General features: G+C 47.8%; 1 protein-coding gene across 1 annotated transcript in view; it reads right to left on the bottom strand.

The window, feature by feature from the left end:
- The window catches only part of PUSL1 (pseudouridine synthase like 1), a 73619-nt gene extending 60364 nt beyond the window's left edge, over positions 1 to 13255 (bottom strand). The window contains exons 1-3 of the mRNA XM_060259091.1: positions 13185 to 13255; positions 12937 to 13078; positions 3465 to 3522 (exon numbers count right to left, since the gene is read on the bottom strand). Of these exons, the coding sequence (XP_060115074.1) occupies positions 3465 to 3522; positions 12937 to 13078; positions 13185 to 13245 (261 nt within the window). The 5' untranslated portion in view covers positions 13246 to 13255. The remainder of the gene's footprint in view (positions 1 to 3464; positions 3523 to 12936; positions 13079 to 13184) is intronic.
- Between the last annotated feature and the right edge of the window lie 7133 nt (positions 13256 to 20388).

The raw sequence follows: 20388 nt of genomic DNA, 5'->3' as shown, positions 1-20388 counted from the left end.
CACTCGTGGGTGCTGGGCCCGCCTTCGTGCCTTCTGTCGCAAGCGCCTGGCTCCCAGGAACGGCAGCTCAGCCGCCGTTGAGTCATGCCTTTTAGGAAAGCAACAGGATTGTGCCGTCTTCTATCAGGCCGGCGGCCTTTGTCAGCTCCGCTTGGGAACTATGCCACGGAAGTACTGAAAAGCAGAACTGCGTAAAACCAAAGGCTCTGGCTAGCCCCCCCACACACACCAGATGCCCCTGGAAAGCCAGTCTGTATTTTCAGGGATCTCATTCCACCACCACCACCCCACCCCAAAAGAACGCCGCCTCGCACTCCTGCTATTTTGCTGCTCTACCGGGACCTGCTTGGCTGCTCTGGGTATGGATCTAGAGCAGGGGTGGCCAAAGGGAGCTCTCCAGATGTTTGTTGCCTACAACTCCCATCAGCCCCAGCCAGCCAGCATGGCTGATGGCTGGGGCTGATGGGAGTTGTAGGCAAAAAACTTCTGGAGAGCTACCCTTGGCCACCCCTGATCTAGAGGGCAGGAACACAGGAAAGCGATTTCCTCCAGCTGACGCTTGGCTCAGATCTCGCCGCGGGGGGTCGACTGGCGTCTGCACCAGTGCTCCCTCTGCACCGTGGAATCTTGCGAGCAAAACGTCCATTTTGTGTGAGCTGCTGGGATTAAAGTTGTGAGCTGCTGCGTCAATTAGTTTGCAGCAGGACTTTTGACAGCACAATGCTGGAAGAAGATGAAGAAGATATTGGATTTATATCCCGCCCTCCACTCCGAAGAGTCTCAGCGCGGCTCACAATCTCCTTTACCTTCCCCCCTCCCCCACAACAGACACCCTGTGAGGTAGATGAAGATATTGGATTTATATCCCGGCCTCCACCCCGAAGAGTCTCAGAGCGGCTCACAATCTCCTTTCCCTTCCTCCCCCACAACAGACACCCTGTGAGGTGGGTGGGGCTGGAGAGGGCTCTCACAGCAGCTGCCCTTTCAAGGACAACCTCTGCCAGAGCTATGGCTGACCCAAGGCCATTCCAGCAGCTGCAAGTGGAGGAGTGGGGAATCAAACCTGGTTCTCTCAGATAAGAGTCCGCACACTTCACCACTACACCAAACAGTGGAAACACTGTGAAGCTCCGAAGAAACAGGATTTGATCGACAAAATATTAGAAACAGCAGAAATGGCTATACTCGCACTTCGTCTTACGGGCAGGCTACTGAAAGATAGAGGAAATCGTTGGAAACCTTTTTTACGAATGGCTGAACGAATGAACCTGATTGTGTGTATTACCTCTTACACTTTCCAGTGTATTCCTCACTCTGATATGATTGAATTTATAGTAAAAGTAGTCCCCTGTGCAAGCACCAGTCGTTTCCGACTCTGGGGTGACATCGCTGTCAGTATATTGAGTCTGTGTAAGGAATGATGCATGTTTAGATTGGAAGCATCTAAGGATGACAGCCAGTGACAGCTGGGATCATGTGAGCTGAGTCAGGTGTGCTGTTTTTTCTCCTCTTGTGAAGAAGAAGAAGATATTGGATTTATATCCCGCCCTCCACTCCGAAGAGTCTCAGAGCGGCTCACAATCTCCTTTACCTTCCTCCCCCACAACAGACACCCTGTGAGGTAGATGAAGATACTGGATTTATATCCCGCCCTCCACTCCGAAGAGTCTCAGAGCGGCTCACAATCTCCTTTACCTTCCTCCCACACAACAGACACCCTGTGAGGTGGGTGGGGCTAAGAGAGCTCTTACAGCAGCTGCCCTTTCAAGGACAACCTCTGCCAGAGCTCTGGCTGACCCCAGGCCATTCCAGCAGGTGCAAGTGGAGGAGTGGGGAATCAAACCCGGTTCTCCCAGATAAGAGTCCGCACACTTAACCACTACACCAAACTGGTGAGAGTGGTTTAGTGACTCAGCACTATGTTGCTATTGGCTGACTGTACTATATATGCACTTGGGTGGCTTGGTGTTTGTACCTTGGGATTTAACTGATGCTAGGCGAAGCACTTTGTCACTCGGAGAAAGGTTGCATATATTCACCTCTTATAAAATATAAAGCTTGTATATATTCACCTCTGCTTTATTTAAAGACATTGTGTGTGAGAGTTTCCTTGTCGAGTCTACCTGGAGAGTCAGTAGCAACCATTACTCAGCCACATACCGTGATTCGCCTCACGACGTTTTTCACGGCAGATTTTTTTACGGGGTGGTTTGCCATTGCCTTCCCCAGTCATCTACACTTTCTGCCCTGCCAGCAAGCCGGGGACTCCTTTTACCGACCTCGAAAGGATGGAAGGCTGAGTCAACCTTGAGCCGGCTACCTGAACCCAGCTTCCGCTGGGATCGAACTCAAGTCGTGAGCAGAGCTTAGGACTGCAGTGCTGCAGCTTTACCACTCTGCGCCACGGGGCTCCTTTCAGATTGAATTTATAGTAGCAAATTATTTAGCATAACTATATAGGCTAAAAACTTGTTAAAACTAAGAGTATTATTATGTAATCTAATGATGCAGGGGGGGGGGAAAGGATGTTGACCCTATTTTGCCTCTTTTCCCTTCCCACTTCTGTATTCCTTCACCCCTCCCCCTTTTCCAAAACTTCAATAAAATATATATAACTACACAAAAAAATCAGTTTGAGCGAAGACAAAAAGGCAATCCTTCCTGAGGTAAGACAAAAACGTGTGAGCCCCGTGGGCTTAAAAACTGTGAGCAGCTTAGAGGGAACGCTGGTCTGCACTGTCCTGTACTCGTTTTTGGATCTTTTGGAATCCTCAAAAGTTCCAAAAACAAACATGTCATGGAAAAGCCAAGAACTGCCCTGATTCTTCCTGGACATGACTGTTTCCTCTACGGAGGGATGTCATTAAGAAGCAGTGTTCCGTCACGTGACTCCTCCCCCCAACTCTAAAGCGGTACATTCCAAACCAGGGGTCCCCAACACAGCCCCATGTGGAGGCCATGACACCTGCTGAACTCCTTTCCCGGAGGCCGCCAAGTATTCTGAGAAAATAAGTGAAGCCAGGTGGGGCTCTGGCCCAGCGAGGCTTCCGATTGGCCACTGGAGATTTCGATTGGCCTTGCAGGTTTGTTTGTTTTTTTAAAAAATGTGCTGTATTGGCACCTGCTGCCAAAGCAACAAGGGATTCTTCACGGCGTGACCCAAGGTGAGCTGTGGCAGCCATTTTGTGGCTGGCTCCGCCTCCGGCAGCAGCCCGTTTGTGTCAGCCATCTTGTGGCTGTGCCCACCACACTGATGGCATTCTGAAGGTGCCTGCAGCCTTTGGGAGGGGTCAGTCGAGAGAGAGAGACAGACAGAGACAGAGAGAATACACATACTCCCAGCCTTGCTGGTCTTCCAAATTCCACAACCGGCATCTTTTGCAGTCCCCTCTCCGCGTGGGTCTTCAAACACACTTAGGTGGTCCCACCCCCATCTTTTGGGACCCATAGTTCAAAGCACGTACCTCCAGGTAATTTAGCACTCCAAAAACTTCCTGGTTAGGGGGCGCAACCACCACACCACTGTGGACGAAAACAAAGAAACCGTCACTCGAAAATGACAGGCATTCCAGTCTGTGCACACACTGAACAGGAGATCGGCAGGCCACCTGCTCCTGTATCCTGTTTCCGACAGAGGACAGCCGAATGCCTCCAGGGCGCTCCGAAGGAGGCCACAAAGACAACAGCTTTCCCCTCCTTATCCTTGGCACGCTATTTGCAGGTACACAGTCTCTGACCACAGAGGCTCCGTTTTGCTAGCTAACAGCTCTCCCTTTCTCTGAGGGGCAGGGCTTTTTTTTTTTAGCAGAACCTCCTTTGCCTATTAGGCCACACACCCCTGATGTAGCCAATCCTCCAAGAGCTTACAGTAGACCCTCTTAAGAAGAGCCCCGTAAGCTCTTGGAGGATTGGCTACATCAGGAGTACGTGGCCTAATAGGCAAAGGAGTTCCTGCTACATGAAAAGCCCTGCCGAGGGGACTAGCCATATGTGTGCATGTGTGCACACACAACACAAAAAAGCAACAATGGCCAATGAACAACAAATATTTTAAGAAAGAAATTTTTTGAACAGAGCATCTTTAAGGTCCCTGCCTCGTCCCCAGCCCCAGTCTAGTGTTTGTGGACAGTGATTAATAAAAAAAAGATTACCCCACTTTGTCAACAAATTCAGCCCTTGAGACAGCTTTGAAAATTCATCAAAAAGCAACTGATTTGCAACACATGTACAGCCGGTAGACAATTTCCCCTCAGCATCTTTTGTCCAGTACCCAAGTCGTTCCTTCTCGGCTTACTATGGTGATTCGGCCAGTGGTTAAAGACCCCCTTTCCCCTCAAAAGGATGCCACACTCATACTCAGTAGCCAGGTGTGATCTTTTTTTCAGACCTGCATTATTATTCCCTGGGCTTTTTTGTAGCAGGAACTCCTTTGCATATCAGGCCACACCCCCGATGTAGCCAATCCTCCTGGAGCTTACAGTAGGCCCTGTAAGAAGAGCCCTGTGAGCTCTTGGAGGATTGGCTACATCAGGGGAGTGGGGCCTAATATGCAAAGGAGTTAACGCTACAAAAGAAGCCCTGATTATTCCCATATTCCAGCTAGGAAAGCTGAGGTCCAGTGAGGGTGGCATACCTAACACCACCAAATACTCTAAGGCTTCTGAATTTCCAGCTAAGCTTCTATCGTTCCAGCTAAACTCACTCTCCTCAAGTCACAAATATGGACATGACCAAAAACTAAGTTATTCCCAGCCAAACCTAGAGCAGATTTAAAAAATTTCAAAGTCACTAAAAAAACCCCCCACCCTCATTTAGGAATAAACCGGCACGCTAGGCGTGCAATAATTTCTCTCTTAATAATACAAGGACGTGATGTGGTTAAACACAAAAGAAAATATTTAAGTAGCAGGTGCTGAAAGGAGCCTTTTAGCAGATTAACAGCAGATGTCATTTGCATATTTAATTCCAATTATCTGCCTCCTCGTCGCCCCTCCATCACTGTCTGGCTGAAGTCTCATTTTTGTGGAGAAAAAAAGGGGAGAATTGAACGGGAGAGACGTCAGCGACCCGGTGTGGATTCCGTGGCATGGAAGAGCATTCAAACTTCCCACCAGCAGACTGCTCAAGGAACACATTTCGGCATTCTTACCAACTCTGGGCCCGTTTCCCCAGGAGGCACAAAAGGAGAGGGAAACTGCTAACAAAAGTGCCTGCAAAATGTTCGGAACCCTTCTGTATGGTGCAAAAACATAACGCTGCTATTGACTCGGCACATAACACACAACGTGGCCTTATGCTGAATCAACCCCTTGGTCGGTATTGTCTGCTCAGACTGGCAGCTGCTCTCCAGGGTCTCTGAGCCTGCATGGGGATTCGAATTGGATGGCTGTCTTGCAAAACATGTTTGCTGTGGATTTAATATCTGGTCAACATCTGCTATGGAGGATTCTATTTATTGTTTTTTAAAAAATCTGATTACTTTAAGGCAGGGGTGGCCAAACTGTGGCTCAGGAGCCACACGTGGCTCTTTCACACGTATTGTGTGGTTCTTGAAGCCCCACCCCAACCCCATCAACAAGATTGAAGAAGGCATTTGTCTCTTTAAATCACTTCACCAAGCCAAGCCAGTCAGCAGCTTGGAGCTCCCTCTCCATCTATTTCCTTCCTTCCTTCCTTCCTTCCTTCCTTCCTTCCTTCCTTCCTTCCTTCCTTCCTTCCTTCCTTCCTTCCTTCCTACCTACATCTGATGTTCATATCTTGCAGCTCTCAAACATCTAACATTTATTCTACGTGGCTCTTATATTAAACAAGATCGCCCACCCCGAGATTGAGGGTTGGATTTTTCAGTTTCATACTGCAGCATTTGGTATACATCTTTTGAAGGGTCTAACTACCTTTAAGCAATCTGAAGCAGGTCTACTCAGAATCCTAACCAGGTCTATTCAATGGGGCTTACTCCCAAGAAAGCGCTCTTAGGATTGTGCTAGTAATGGCCTTACTTGGCTTTCGCTTCTACATTACAGGTGAGTGCACTTTGGAGCTCTCTATAAAGAGCAGCCCTTTCCTCGCTCTTCCGCTCTACATGCTCTAATAGCCACGTTTTGTTTGACTAGGCTTGCGTTCATTGCTTTTAAACAACATATTGGCTTTTGAATGGCTCCCCCCCCCCCCCCAGTTCTACAAGATTGCATTATATAAAGGGGTATTTTTGCAACTCTGAAGGGATCTCCTTCTAATTTATCTGCTGGGTTTAACTATAAATACCTGTCAAACCTTTAAACCTAGTTAAACTGATTCTGTTACACTAATGCAGTAAAATACCTCTAGGTTTCACAGATTTTTTTTTAAAAAAAGGTAAGGGCAAATAAGTTTTGTTAAGAGGCTTTATCATTTTTGGTGTATTTCAGTCAGTGAGCCCCTTTTATCTTGTCTTAACATAGACTATTTTACTATACTACTAAGGATGGTATAAGTGTTTAAATTTTGCTTACTATAGTGCTAAGTTAAAAAGTTTCTCTTGTATTTTTGGTCACTGCAAAGAAACCTTTAAAGAAGTACAAGCCGGGCCTGCTCCAATAAGCCATTCCCTTGCTTATATTTCCGATATTTTAACTTTGTGTGTATTGAAGGAATGTTGGAAGAACGGGAAGTACCGTATATGTTTTTAGATGGCCGCTGTGGATTGTGCTGACATTTCTGCCTACTGGAAAGACAGTAAACATGTTAAAAAAACATGGTTCTTGTTCTGTCTTTATTATGCTTTTCTGAATGTTTGTTTGGATCCTGTTTGTTCGCAAATGAAAGACTTGCTTTCCCTCAACCTTTTCTTTTGCTTTCCAGTCCACAGTTACGAAGCTATTGTATGCAGAGTCAAACTGCTGGCACAACCATCTAACCGGCAGCTGTTCTCCAGGGCTTGGACAGAGGATGGGTTTTCCTAACACTTCAACCTAGCAACACTGGGCAGTGAACTTGGGACCTTCTGCATGCACAGCAAGGGCCGTACCATTGTGCTACAGTCCATCCCTCGTTTTCTTGCTACAAAGCAGACGGCAACATCTTGAAGACCTGTGGTGGGTACAGAGGCCAAACTTTGAAGGGACAGGCAGGCTAAAATATTGAGGGCTGTAATGTTAATTTAATTGATTGAGCAGAGTCTTGTGGGTCCAAAAAGGTCTCTGATTAACTCAGCCCTTCCGAGTCCCCAGCTTGCTGGGGGGGGGGGGGAATGTAGATGACTGGGGAAGGCAATGGCAAACCACCCCGTAAAAAGTCTGCCGTGAAAATGTTGTGAAACGACTGGTGGTTGCACAGGGGACCTTTCCTTTTCCTCCCACAAGCAACATCTCGGTTGAGTCTCAGAAAGAAGAAGAAGAAGAATTGCAGATTTATATCCCGCCCTTCTCCCTGAATCAGAGACTCAGAGCGGCTTACAATCTCCTATATCTTCTCCCCCCACAACAGACACCCTGTGAGGTGGGTGGGGCTGAGAGGGCTCTCACAGCAGCTGCCCTTTCAAGGACAACCTCTGCCAGAGCTATGGCTGACCCAAGGCCATGCCAGCAGGTGCAAGTGGAGGAGTGGGGAATCAAACCCCGTTCTCCCAGATAAGAGTCCACACACTTAACCACTACACCAGGCTCAAGGAAGGCATTCTCAGGTTTTTTTAGGTTTTGGAGATTCTGCTGAGCTTCTACAGCAGCTGAGAATGTTTAAATGATTTTAATGATTTAAACATCATTAGATGAGAATGATTTTTTTTAAACTCCAGAATTCTAATGAATGAATAAATGCCTAATGGGTGGATGAAAAAATATATAAAAAGCTAATGCTAATAAACATTAAGGCATGTTTAATGTTTACGGTGATCAAGGAATGGCAACTTCAAGAGCAAACGGTATCTCTAAATGACTTCCGAATGGTCCTGCGGAAACAGAACAATTTTTCATCCCCCTTGTAGAAACCCAAAGGGAGCAAACTACCAGACCAATACAAACATGAATTTCTTCTCAAATTTCCTTACAAGACAATTATGTGTGTATTACCAGAGCTGAGCAAGAGTTGACGATTTGGTAGCAGTCAAGAGGCCCAAGCTGTGATCCAGGATATCCCTGAAACAAATCTCACCTCTTCCACAAACTCACTTGGCTGCCTTTGGCAAAGCCAGCCTCCCACAGCATCTGCAATCTGGGGAGAGTAGCGCTAGCTACACCCCTGTAAGGCAGGCTACAAGTCGTTGTCCAAGAAGGGCTTTGAACACCAAAGGAAAGGGAAGGTCCCCTGTGCAAGCACCAGTTGTTTCCGACTCTGGGGTGACGTTGCTTTCACAACGTTTTCACGGCAGACTTTTTACGGGGTGGTTTGCCGTTGCCTTCCCCAGTCATCTACACTTTCCCCCCAGCAAGCTGGGGACTCATTTGACCGACCTCGGAAGGATGGAAGGCTGAGTCAACCTCAAGTCGGCGACCTGAAAACCCAGCTTCCGCCGGGGATCGAACTCAGGTCGTGAGCAGAGAGCTTGAACTGCAGTACTGCAGCTTTAACACTCTATGCCACGGGGCTCTATAAATGCCGAGTAGCATTTGCGGAACAGAAAGCTACCGAATTTCACAGCGATATTTAACTTTAAGCCACCATCCCATCCCTTTAAGACTAAGCAAGTTTAATTCTGGACATAAGCTTTTCTGTGCCTGCACGCTTCTTCAGGCATCTTCTTCAGATATCAGGTATCTGTAGAAGTGTGCATGCACATGAAAATTTATACCTGGGATAAATTTATACCATGGCCAATGGCTGGGGCTGATGGGAGTTGTAGGCAAAAAAAACATCTGGAGAGCTACCGTCGGCCACCCCTGGTGTAGAGCGGGGGTGGCCAAACTTGCTTAACTTAAGAGCCACATAGAATAAATGTCAGATGTTTGAGAGCCATAAAACATGAACATCAGATGTTTGAGGGTAGGCAGGCAGTCAGGAAGGAAAATAGATAAGGGAGGGAAGGAAGGGAAAAGTGGAAAGAAAGCAACTTTAACTTTAAATGCCTTCTCCAAGTTGGCCAATGGGGCAGTGGTGGCTTCAAGAGCCACACGATATGTGTGAAAGAGCCACACGTGGCTCCCGAGACACAATTTGGCCACCCCTGTAGAGAATGGATTTTCTGAGAGCTGGCATCAAGCAGCAAAGCGATAAGGCTGCTACTTCCAGGTTTGGAAATACCTGGAGCAGGGGTGGTCAAACTTGCTTAACATAAGAGCCACACAGAATAAACGCCAGATGTTTGAGAGCCATAAGACATGAATGTCAGATGTTTGAGAGCCACAAGGCAAGAACATCAGATGTTTGAGAGCCTCAAGGCAAGAACATCAGATGTTTCGAGAGTCGCAAGACAGGAAGAATGGGAGGGAGAGGTTGAAAGAAATCAACTTTAACTTTAAATGCATTCTCCAATGGCTTGGCTTGGGAGAAGTGATTTAAAGAGAGAAATGCCTTCTCCAAGCTGACCGACAGCGTAGTGGGGGCTTCAAGAGCCACACAATATGTGTGAAAGAGCCACATGTGGCTCCCAAGCCACAGTTTGGCCACCCTTGACCTGAAGATTTAAGTGTGGAGTCTGGGAGGGTGGGGTTTAGGGAAGGACAAACCTCAGTAGAGTGTATTGCTATGTTCTCCAGGAGGGAGTGAGATAACTGTTTTAAATAGGGTTGCCAAGTCCAATTCAAGAAATATCTGGGGACTTTGGGGTGTGGAGCCAGGAGACATTGGAGGGTGGAGCATAACTGAATTCCAAAGGGAGTTCTGGCCATCACATTTAAAGGGACAGCACACCTTTTAAATGTCTTCCCTCTACTGGAAATAATGAAGGATAGGGGCACCTTCTTTGGGGGCTCATAGAATTGGACCCCCTGGTTCAATCATTTTGAAATTTGGAGGGTGTTTTGAGGAGAGGCACCAGATGCTATGCTGATCACAGATACCTACAGACCAATTCTCTATTATACCCTATAGAACATAAGAACATAAGAGAAGCCATGTTGGATCAGGCCAATGGCCCATCCAGTCCAACACTCTGTGTCACACAAGAACATAAGAGAAGCCATGTTGGATCAGGCCAATGGCCCATCCAGTCCAACACTCTGTGTCACACAAGAACATAAGAGAAGCCATGTTGGATCAGGCCAATGGCCCATCCAGTCCAACACTCTGTGTCACACAAGAACATAAGAGAAGCCATGTTGGATCAGGCCAGTGGCCCATCCAGTCCAACTCTCTGTGTCACATAAGAACATAAGAGAAGCCATGTTGGATCAGGCCAGTGGCCCATCCAGTCCAACACTCTGTGTCACACAGTGGCCTATATATATATGTATATACTGTGGCTAATAGCCACTGATGAACCTCTGCTCCATATTTTTATTCAATCCCCACTTGAAACTGGCTATGCTTGTAGCCGTCGCTACCTCCTGTGGCAGTGAATGTTAATCACCCTTTCAGTGAAGAAGTACTTCCTTGATTAAAACAATTTTATTTGGTAATATATGGTAATTATATCCAATACTAATAAAATATTAATAAACACTTAATACCTTCCCCATTCATTATTCTTTTCCCTCCTCCCCTCCCCCCAAATCTTGACTTCCGCCGGTGCCAATTACTTAAAATTCTAATATCAAAAAGTATCTTTAACACTATAAGAATCTTAATAATAAAAAGAAAAATATACATTTCATTCTGTAGAGAAATAAAAAATACATTTCTTATGTTTTATAAAATCCCACTCAGTTATTATAATTCATCTTCTTTCTTCTTCTAAAAACCTAATTGGTATTGTCAAAAATCACCCAATGTCCTTTCACTTTCCATTCTTTCTCTATATATCTTATGAATTTATCCCAGTCCATTTTAAATCCCTCTAAATCATAGTCTTTCTTGTAAGTCTATCCATTTCACTCCATGACATAACTTTTACAATCCAGTCCCATTTTTCTGGTATTTCATCTTGCTTCCATAACTGCGCATATAATGTCCTAGCAGCTGAAAGCAAGTACCAGATTACAGTTCTATCTTCTTTCGGAAATTTCTCCATTTGTAATCCCAATAAGAAAGTCTCTGGAGTTCTCTTAAATTCATATCCCAAGATTCTACAAATTTCTTGTTGAATCATTTGCCAAAACTATTTCGCTCTTTCACATGTCCACCACATATGGTAGAAAGTGAAGAAGTACCGTATTTTTCAGACTATTGGACGCACCGGACCATAAGACGCACCTTCGTCTTCCGCCATCTTCTGCGGGATGCGGGCGCCATTGCAGCCTTCGGGCTGGAGCCAGGCACGCAGGTACGCGCAAAGCACTGGGTTTGTGGTGGGGCGGAGGGAGCCAGGCACGCAGGCGCAGAGGGAGCCAGCCATGTGTCCCGCCAGCGACCGCGAAGTGGGGGCGTTTATGGTCCGGTGAGTCTGGGTTTGCGGTGGGGGCGGAGGGAGCAATCCCGGTGCTTGTCTCCAGGGGCTGCACGCCCCCTCCCCCCTCGCCTCCTTTTTTTTCAGTATTCGCTCTATAAGACGCACGCACTTCCCCCCCCACTTTTTTTTTGGGGGGGGGAGTGCGTCTTATGGTCCGAAAAATACGGTACTTCCTTTTATCCATTTTAACCTGACTGCTCAGCAATTTCATTGAATGCCCATGAGTTCTTGTATTGTGAGAAAGGGAGAAAAGTACTTCTTTCTCTACTTTCTCCATCCCATGCATAATCTTGTAAACCTCTATCATGTCACCCTGCAGTCGACATTTCTCCAAGCTAAAGAGCCCCAAGCGTTTTAACCTTTCTTCATAGGGAAAGTGTTCCAGTTCTTTAATCATTCTAGTTGCCCTTTTCTGGACTTTTTCCAATGCTATAATATCCTTTTTGAGGTGCACTGACCAGAATTGTACACAATATTCCAAATGAGACCGCACCATCGATTTATGCAGGGGCATTATGATACTGGCTGATTTGTTTTCAATTCCCTTCCTAATAATTCCCAGCATGGTGTTGGCCTTTTTTTACAGCCATCGCACACTGTCTTGACATTTTCAGTGAGTTATCTACCACAACCCCAAGATCTCTCTCTTGGTCAGTCTCTGCCAGTTCACACCCCATCAACTTGCATTTGTAGCTGGGATTCTTGGCCCCGATGTGCATTACTTTGCACTTGGCCACACTGAACCTCATCTGCCACGCTGACGCCCACTCACCCAGCCTCAACAGATCCCTTTGGAGTGCCTCGCAATCCTCTCTGGTTCTCACCACCCTGAACAATTTAGTGTCATCTGCAAACTTGGCCACTTCACTGCTTACTCCCAACTCCAAATCATTAATGAACAAGTTAAAGAGCATGGGACCCAGTACTGAGCCCTGCGGCACCCCACTGCTTACTGTCCTCCACTGTGAAGACTGCCCCTTTATACTCACTCTCTGCTTCCTATTAATTAGCCAACTTTTGATCCACAAGAGGACCTGTCCTTTTACTCCATGACTCTCGAGCTTACTAAGGAGCCTTTGATGAGGAACTTTATATAGGAATTGGTCTCCATAGGGAATAATGGATTGCCAAGCAGACATTTCCCCTGCCCAGCTTTCTGATGACCCTGAAGCGGAGAGAGGGCTTCCAACCCGGGGAATCCCCTGCCCCCACCTGGGGATTGGCAACCCTAGTTTAAAAAAATAAAATAAAAAAGCAATGTATGTAGTTTTGAGATCAGGTGAACGTGAGACCAGATCTCTAGCCCCCACTGGAGGCCAGCAACCCTACTGGACAGTTTAAAATTAATATATTTTCCTTGCTTCTCTCCGCTTTACAAAAATTCTCAAGCTCTCCAGATTGAAGAGCAGTAACTCTCTCCCCCACCTCATCCCTAGTTCTCCTGACTGGGGAAGGCTTTGATTGCAGACAATACCTACCTATATTTAGTCCCGAAGTACTGAAATAATATTAAATAGCGAGTGGTTGGAGCAGCCGTCGTGGCTGTTTCAGAAACCGCGGTGGTGCAATTTCTGCGGCGATCCCGAGGAAATCTCACACTGATGTTCAGCTTCATTAATGCTAAAGAATATTAAGGATATATCAGTAAGTCTCCCTGGACTCTCAGCCGTTATTGCATGCAAAATTGCAAACGCACCCCGCCCCCCCCCCGCGCAATGTTCCTTACTTTTAAAACTGCTGGCAAAAATACCCAAATGCATGTCTTTGCCCATGTTGAAAGCACACATGCACGATCCAGCATTGCTTCCCTGTTTGAATTCCTAGCCTGCCTATTTTTATTAAAAAGGCCCCCAAGTGACTACCGGATTTTTGCCTTTTCTGCAGAAATGAACAGACTTGCTGTTCTTTTAACACTTCAAAATGCTTCTGCTTTTTCAATATCTTCTTGCATCATTCTGTCACTGCTGTGCGGGATAAAAATCCGATGCTTTTCCTCCCCAACCGGATTGCAGTGATTTCCCCCCTTCTCTTTTTTTTGCTATTTTTAGGCAGCTTCAGGACAGCAAAACGGCTGCAATGAAAGAGATAGGGCGTTTGCACGGCGGCCAAAGACGGTTGTAGTCGCATTCTGATGACACCGCCCGCTCGTAAATGGATAGACGGCAAGCTGCGGGAGCGGCTGATGCGCAACCTTGGAGCTGGTAGGGATCGAAGGGAAAGTCTCAACCTGGAACAAAAGTGTGTACTCGTCTTTGTGCGCAATCTGATAAACCGCTTTTAGTGTCTACAGGAGGGAAGGAAAAGTCCCACATAAATCATGCAAGGTGGGATTCTAAAAGACTGGAAGTGCCCCCTTTTTGCTTTCAAAACCTGGCTGCCTTGGGGTGAGTGGTTCTAAAGTCATCCAGAATTTCTTTCTTTCCACAACAGAAAAGGTTTTTTTGTTTCTTTCAAGGAGCTACCAGCAAAACACCGTTGAGCATATGCAGAATGCCTGTTCTGTGGGAAGAGGATTCCCTAGTTCACCCTCCCACCAATGCAAATTTGAAACTTCTCAAGCTTGGCTTCAATAGGCTATGAAGAGTTAATGCAGTACTACAGATCGCTGTCCTTCAATGGGCCTGTTTTGTAAATTCATTCTAGTTGGGAGCAATACTCCCTCTATGCCGATGATGATATTGGGTTTATTTCCCACCCTCCACTCCGAATCTCAGTCTCAGAGCAGCTCACAATCTCCTTTCCCTTCCTCCTCAACAACAGACACCCCGTGAGGTGGGTGGGGCTGAGAGGGCTCTCACAGCAGCTGCCCTTTCAAGAACAACTCCTGCGAGAGCTATGGCTGACCCAAGGCCATTCCAGCAGGTGCAAGTGGAGGAGTGGGGAATCAAACCCGGTTTTCCCAGATAAGAGTCCGCGCACTTAACCGCTACACCAAACTGGCTTTCTGGCTGTGGAGTCTTGTGAGCAAACATTCTACTTTGTGAGTGACTGGCATTAAAGTTGTGAGCTATTGCATAGATTAGTTTGCTCTGGGGCAGGCCCGTAGCTAACCCGGGGCCCATGGGGCCTGGCCCCCTAATGGGGGTTTCTTTCTATGGGGGGTGAGCCCCGTGGCGCAGAGTGTTAAAGCTGCAGTGCTGCAGGCCTAAACTCTGCTCACGACCTGAGTTCGATCCCCACAGACAAACACAAGTATATTCCTTAAAAAACTTAAAATATGCTTAAACATTCTTAAAACGTTAGCGCTCGTTGGTCTTTGTATTCTCCCATGGGATCCCGGGAACTGGGCAGAGGAAGCTCTGGCTCTTTCCCTTCCCCCCACAGGGAACCAGGAGGGGGGGAGCCTCAACCAGTGGAGAAAATTGAGGTTTTGCTTTAGCTCCTGTGCGATTGAGCAAGCCTTGCAAAGCAAGTTGAGATGCAGAAGGAAGCAAGAGAGAGGGAGAAGGAAGCAGATAACAGCCAGTTGCAGTTTAGCATCCAGCGCCTCTCCCCAAAATACTCTCCAAGTTTCAAAAAAAATTGGGCTGGGGGTCCAATTCTATGAACCCCAAAAGAAGGTGCCCCTATCCTTCATTATTTGTAACGGAGGGAAGGCACGTAAAAGGTGTGCTTTCCCTTTAAATGTGATGGCCAGAACTCCCTTTGGAGTTCAATTGTGCTTGTCACAACCTTGCTCCTGGCTCCACCCCCCAAAGTCTCCTGCCTCCACCCCCCCCCAAGTGTCCTGGCTCCACCCCAAAGTCTCCTGCCTCCACCCCCCCCCCCAAGTGTCCTGGCTCCACCCCAAAGTCTCCTGGCTCCACCTCCAAAGTCCCCAGATATTTCTGGAATTTGACTTGGCAACCCTAGGAACTCTAGATGAATCAACTGTGATATCTTAAGCACCTGAGACTCCAGAACAGTGCTGACATCCAGAACACATTGTTCTGGGGTGCGATGGACCAGTAGCCTGACCTGCTGAAACACAACACGTGTCCCCACCCAGAGCCTGGTCTTGGGAAAGACACTGCTTCTCATCGTGGAGGTTCCGTTGTCGACTCGTTTTCAACAGAGGCTTTCTCCTCCGTGAATTAAGTTAAACCTTTTTAAAAACCCACACTGTTTAGAGGCAGGTTTCCACCCGGTTGGCAGAACATGCATGCCCTTGACCTGGCAACCTACCGGAGCACGAAGGACTCCGAACGCAGCTCAGCATCTCTTTGGGGTGCAAGCGTGCGCAATCTGGTGCATTCCTGCTCTTTCTTGGGCTTTGCAGCCTCGCAGTGCTGGCAAGAGGCCAAGCGGGTGAACTCCTGGTCAGGCCTGTAAAACCCTGCTCTTTATATCCTTCTTGTTATATTTTTGCGGTGTTTTGGGGGATTTCTTTTTTAACAGCTCTATACTGCAAGTTCTTGGGGAACTTATTCTAGAGGGGACGCAACTAATCTATTAGGGGAATTAAAAAAATAGCGGGCTGGAATACAGAATCATAGAATCCTAGAGTTGGAAGGGACCTCCCGAGTTATCTAGTCCAACCCTCTGCACAATGCAGGAAACTCACAAACCCCTCCCCCTAAATTCACGGGATCCTCATTGCTGTCAGAGGGGCATCTAGCCTCTGCTTAATATATAGGCACCGGCAGGGCTGTGTGGATGCTGTATTTCTGGCAGAGCGGTGAGAACTTGCAGCACGTGGTATCGACTTCTGACAAATCCCAGGTTTTATTTAAAACTTCTAGCAGATACGACAACAAAGAAAGGGCACGCATGTGAATGGGCGACATGGACTGAAATCTTCAAAGCCAGAAGCTTTGAAGTGGCTATTAGCCACAGTATATATGTGTGTGCGTGCGTGTGTGTATACACACGCTTATATTGGCCACTGTGTGACACAGAGTGTTGTACTGGATGGGCCATTGGCCTGATCCAACATGGCTTCTCTTATGTTCTTATTAAGCTCAGTAAGAGCTGGATCATCCAAAATTGAATAAAAGTTCCATGGAACTTGGCCATCCAAAGCTCAATAAAAGATTACAGGGCTTTTTTTTTTGGTAACAGGAGCTCCTTTGCATATTAGGCCACACACCCCTGATGCAGCCAATCCTCCTGGAGCTTACAGGGCTCTTAGCGCAGGGCCTACTGAAAGCTCTTGGAGGATTGGCTACATCAGGGGGTGTGGCCTAATATGCAAAGGAGTTCCTGCTACAACAAAGCCCTGCTCCTTTGTATGCTAGGCCACACACCCCTGATGTAGCCAATCCTCCTGGAGCTTATAGGGCTCTTAGCACAGGGCCTACTGAAAGCTCTTGGAGGATTGGCTACATCGGGGTGTGTGGCCTAATATGCAAAGGAGTTCCTGCTACAAAAGAAAGCCCTGCTCCTTTGCATGTTAGGCCACACACCTCTGATGTAACCAATCCTCCTGGAGCTTATAGGGCTCAGCACAGGGCCTACTGAAAGCTCTTGGAGGATTGGCTACATCAGGGGGTGTGGCCTAATATACAAAGGTGTTCCTGGCACACACAAAAAAAGTCCTGAACGCTCCAATGTCAGAACCGAAGGACTTCGTGCTGCATCTTAATTTCAGGCTTCAGAGACCTGGGGCGCTGCTTGCCGTTCTGGAGTCCTCGTTTCAAAAAGGATGTGGACAGAATGGAGCGGGTGCAGAGCAGGGTGAGGAGGATAACCAGAGGACTGGAGACCAGCCCTGCCAGGGAGGATTTAGGCATGTGCAGTCTGGAGAAGAGGAGGTTGAAAGGGGGAGGGGGACACAATCGCTGTCTTTGAAGGGCTGTCACAGTTCAGGGAGCTGTTCCTCTTGGCAGCAGAGGGACTTGCAATCGCAGGTTCTTACAGGCGGAAAGGTACCGGCTGGTTATCAGAATCAATTGTTTTACGGTCAGCGTAGTTGGACGGTGGAACTGGCTGCCTAGGGCGGTGCGGAGCTCCCCTCAATGGCAGCCTTTAAGCCACGGCTGGACAAACTTGTCAGGGATGCTCTGGGCAGATCCCGCATGGAACAAGGGGTTGGACTCGATGGCCTCAATGGCCCCTTCCAATTCTATGATTCTGTGACTAGAGAGAGTCAGAGAGAGAGAGAGAGAGAGAAGTCGGCCCCCAGCATCCTTCCTTTTCACTGCTCCGATGCTATCTCTTTTAACACGTCGGTTGCTACTCTCAGAGCACCTTCCTTCCTTCCGACGCTCTCCGTCGTGGCTCCATGAGGGCAGGATACGCTTCCTCCATCTCCATCTCTCCTAGCCAGTTAGACTAGATTAGACCAGATCAGGGAGGAGCTGTGGCTTAGAGGCAGCGCATCCGCTTGGCATGCAGAAGGTCCCAGGTTCAATCCCGGGCATCTCCAGTTGAAATGACGAGACAGTTGGTGATGGGGAAGACCCCAGCCTGAGACCCTGGAGAGCGGCTGCCAGTCTGAGTAGACTCGACAATATTGACCTGATTGGACCAAAGGTTTGATTCATAAGAGAAGCCATGTTGCATCAGGCCAATGGTGGTCACAATCTCCTTTACCTTCCTCCCCCACAACAGACACCCTGTGAGGTGGGTGGGGCTGAGAGAGCTCTGAGACAACTGCTCTTGAGAGAACAGCTCTGCCAGAGCTGTGGCTGACCCAAGGCCATTTCAGCAGGTGCAAGTGGAGGAAGAAGGCATTGGGTTTATATTCCGCCCTCCACCCTGAATCTCAGAGTCTCAGAGCAGCTCACAATCTCCTTTATCTTCCTCCCCACAACAGACACCCTGTGAGGTGGGTGGGGCTGAGAGAGCTCTCACAGAAGCTGCCCTTTCAAGGACAACCTCTGCCAGAGCTATGGCTGACCCAAGGCCATTCCAGCAGGTGCAAGTGGAGGAAGAAGACATTGGGTTTATATTCCGCCCTCCACTCTGAATCTCAGAGTCTCAGAGCAGCTCACAATCTCCTTTCCCTTCCTCCCCCACAACAGACACCCTGTGAGGTGGGTGGGGCTGGAGAGGGCTCTCACAGCAGCTGCCCTTTCAAGGACAGCCTCTGCCAGAGCTGTGGCTGACCCAAGGCCATGCTAGCAGGTGCAAGTAGAGGAGTGGGGAATCAAACCCGGTTCTCTCAGATAAGAGTCCGCACACTTAACCACTACACCAAACTGGCTCTCTCCTGGTGCCCACGGAGGGAGACCAACCTTTGCTCGCCTTCCTGGCTTGTGGGCTTCTCACTGGCCCTGCTGGGAAGAGGATGCCGAACTAGACAGACTTTACGCAGCTATTTTTAGGAGTCACTTTGGTGCAGCAGAGTCTCTCGAACTCAAGAGGCTGGATTCTCCTCCAGTCGCTCTGAGAGACTAAAATCCGAGCAGCAGGAACTGGAGTCTTTCCTCATTAAAGCTGTACAAGAAATCTTGTTTCGTGGCAGCATTGGAGGCTGATTTTTCTCCCGGGGTCTGTGCTATAGGCATCTGTTAAGATTTGTATGTTCTGCCCCCACCCCCACACTCAACGTTCCAGCAGATCAACGTGGAAACAGATGTGTCTGCCATAACCTGCCAGAGGACTTATGCAATCTGTTCCTTGCGTCGCGGATGCTGGGGAGAAAACCTTCCCACTGACTGATGGGGATTAATCGCGCACACACACGCCCCCATGTGCCGCTTATTGCTCTTTAATGGCTGCAGCGGATTAATTTAATCCGATCCTGCGTACGAGCCACACCATTCACAGAGTTCCAGGGTTTCGGGGACGGAGGCGGCCCTAATTGTATTGTCTGTGCCACCGTAGCGTCGCTGCCAAAAGGAAAGGCTTCTGGTTTAACCCCTGGTGCCCGTTGAGGCTACTGTTTCCCAAACTTTTGAATTAAAATCTACAACAACAGAAAAAAACAGATGTTACACCTTCTGGCCCCAAAAGAAATAGACTCTTATTTGGCCCACCTCCAAACCGATGTTCCCTCTAAGCTGCAGAATCTTGTGAGCAAAAATTCTATTTTGTGAGTTACTGGCATCAAAGTTGTGAGCTCCTGCATGAATTAGTGTGCTCTGGGGTCATCCTTCCTGAGCTAAGACAAAAACCTGTGAGCTGGAGGCTAAAAATCTGTGAACTAGCTCACACTAACTCAGCTTAGAGGGAACATTGCTCCAAACCGAGAGCCAGTTTGGTGTAGTGATTTAAGTGTGCGGACTCTTATCTGGGAGAACCGGGTTTGATTCCCCCACTCCTCCCCTTGCAGCTGCTGGAATGCCCTTGGGTCAGCCATAGCTCTCGCAGAGCTGTCCTTGAAAGGGCAGCTTCTCGGAGAGCTCTCTCAGCTCCACCCACCTCACTGTACAAGAAAGCTCAGATTTTGTGTCTGTTGTGGGGGGGAGGTAAAGGAGATTGTGACCGCTCTGAGACTCTTAAGATTCAGAGTATAGAGCGGGATATAAATCCAATATCATCATCACCACCTCGAACACTCTACTGTGACCTGGGACTTTTCTCTTAACATGCAGTAGTAGCTCAATAATAAAACTTATATCGATTGAATCGGCAGTTATCCACTATCACCAATGCAATCTACTGCTAGAAGAAGAAGAAGAATTGCAGATTTATATCCCGCCCTTCTCCCTGAATCAGAGACTCAGAGCGGCTTACAATCTCCTATGTCTTCTCCCCTCACAACAGACACCCTGTGAGGTGGGTGGGGCTGGAGAGGGCTCTCACAGCAGCTGCCCTTTCAAGGTCAAATCCTTCGAGAGCCATGGCTGACCCAAGGCCATTCCAGCAGGTGCAAGTGGAGGAGTGGGGAATCAAACCTGGTTCTCCCAGATAAGAGTCCGCACACTTAACCACTACACCAAACTGGCTCTCCTAGATCTCTGCTAGATCAAATAGCATCCAGCATTGTTGTATGCTAGTGTTTTATATGTTTTTACCTATGATGTATTCTATATTTTTATGTTGCTGCTTATTAATACTGGTTT

This window comes from Heteronotia binoei, chromosome 18 (assembly GCF_032191835.1).
Source record: "Heteronotia binoei isolate CCM8104 ecotype False Entrance Well chromosome 18, APGP_CSIRO_Hbin_v1, whole genome shotgun sequence".
Lineage (NCBI taxonomy): Eukaryota > Metazoa > Chordata > Lepidosauria > Squamata > Gekkonidae > Heteronotia > Heteronotia binoei.
The sequence above is the reverse complement of the archived record's forward strand: the minus strand, read 5'-3'. Positions and strand labels throughout refer to the sequence as shown.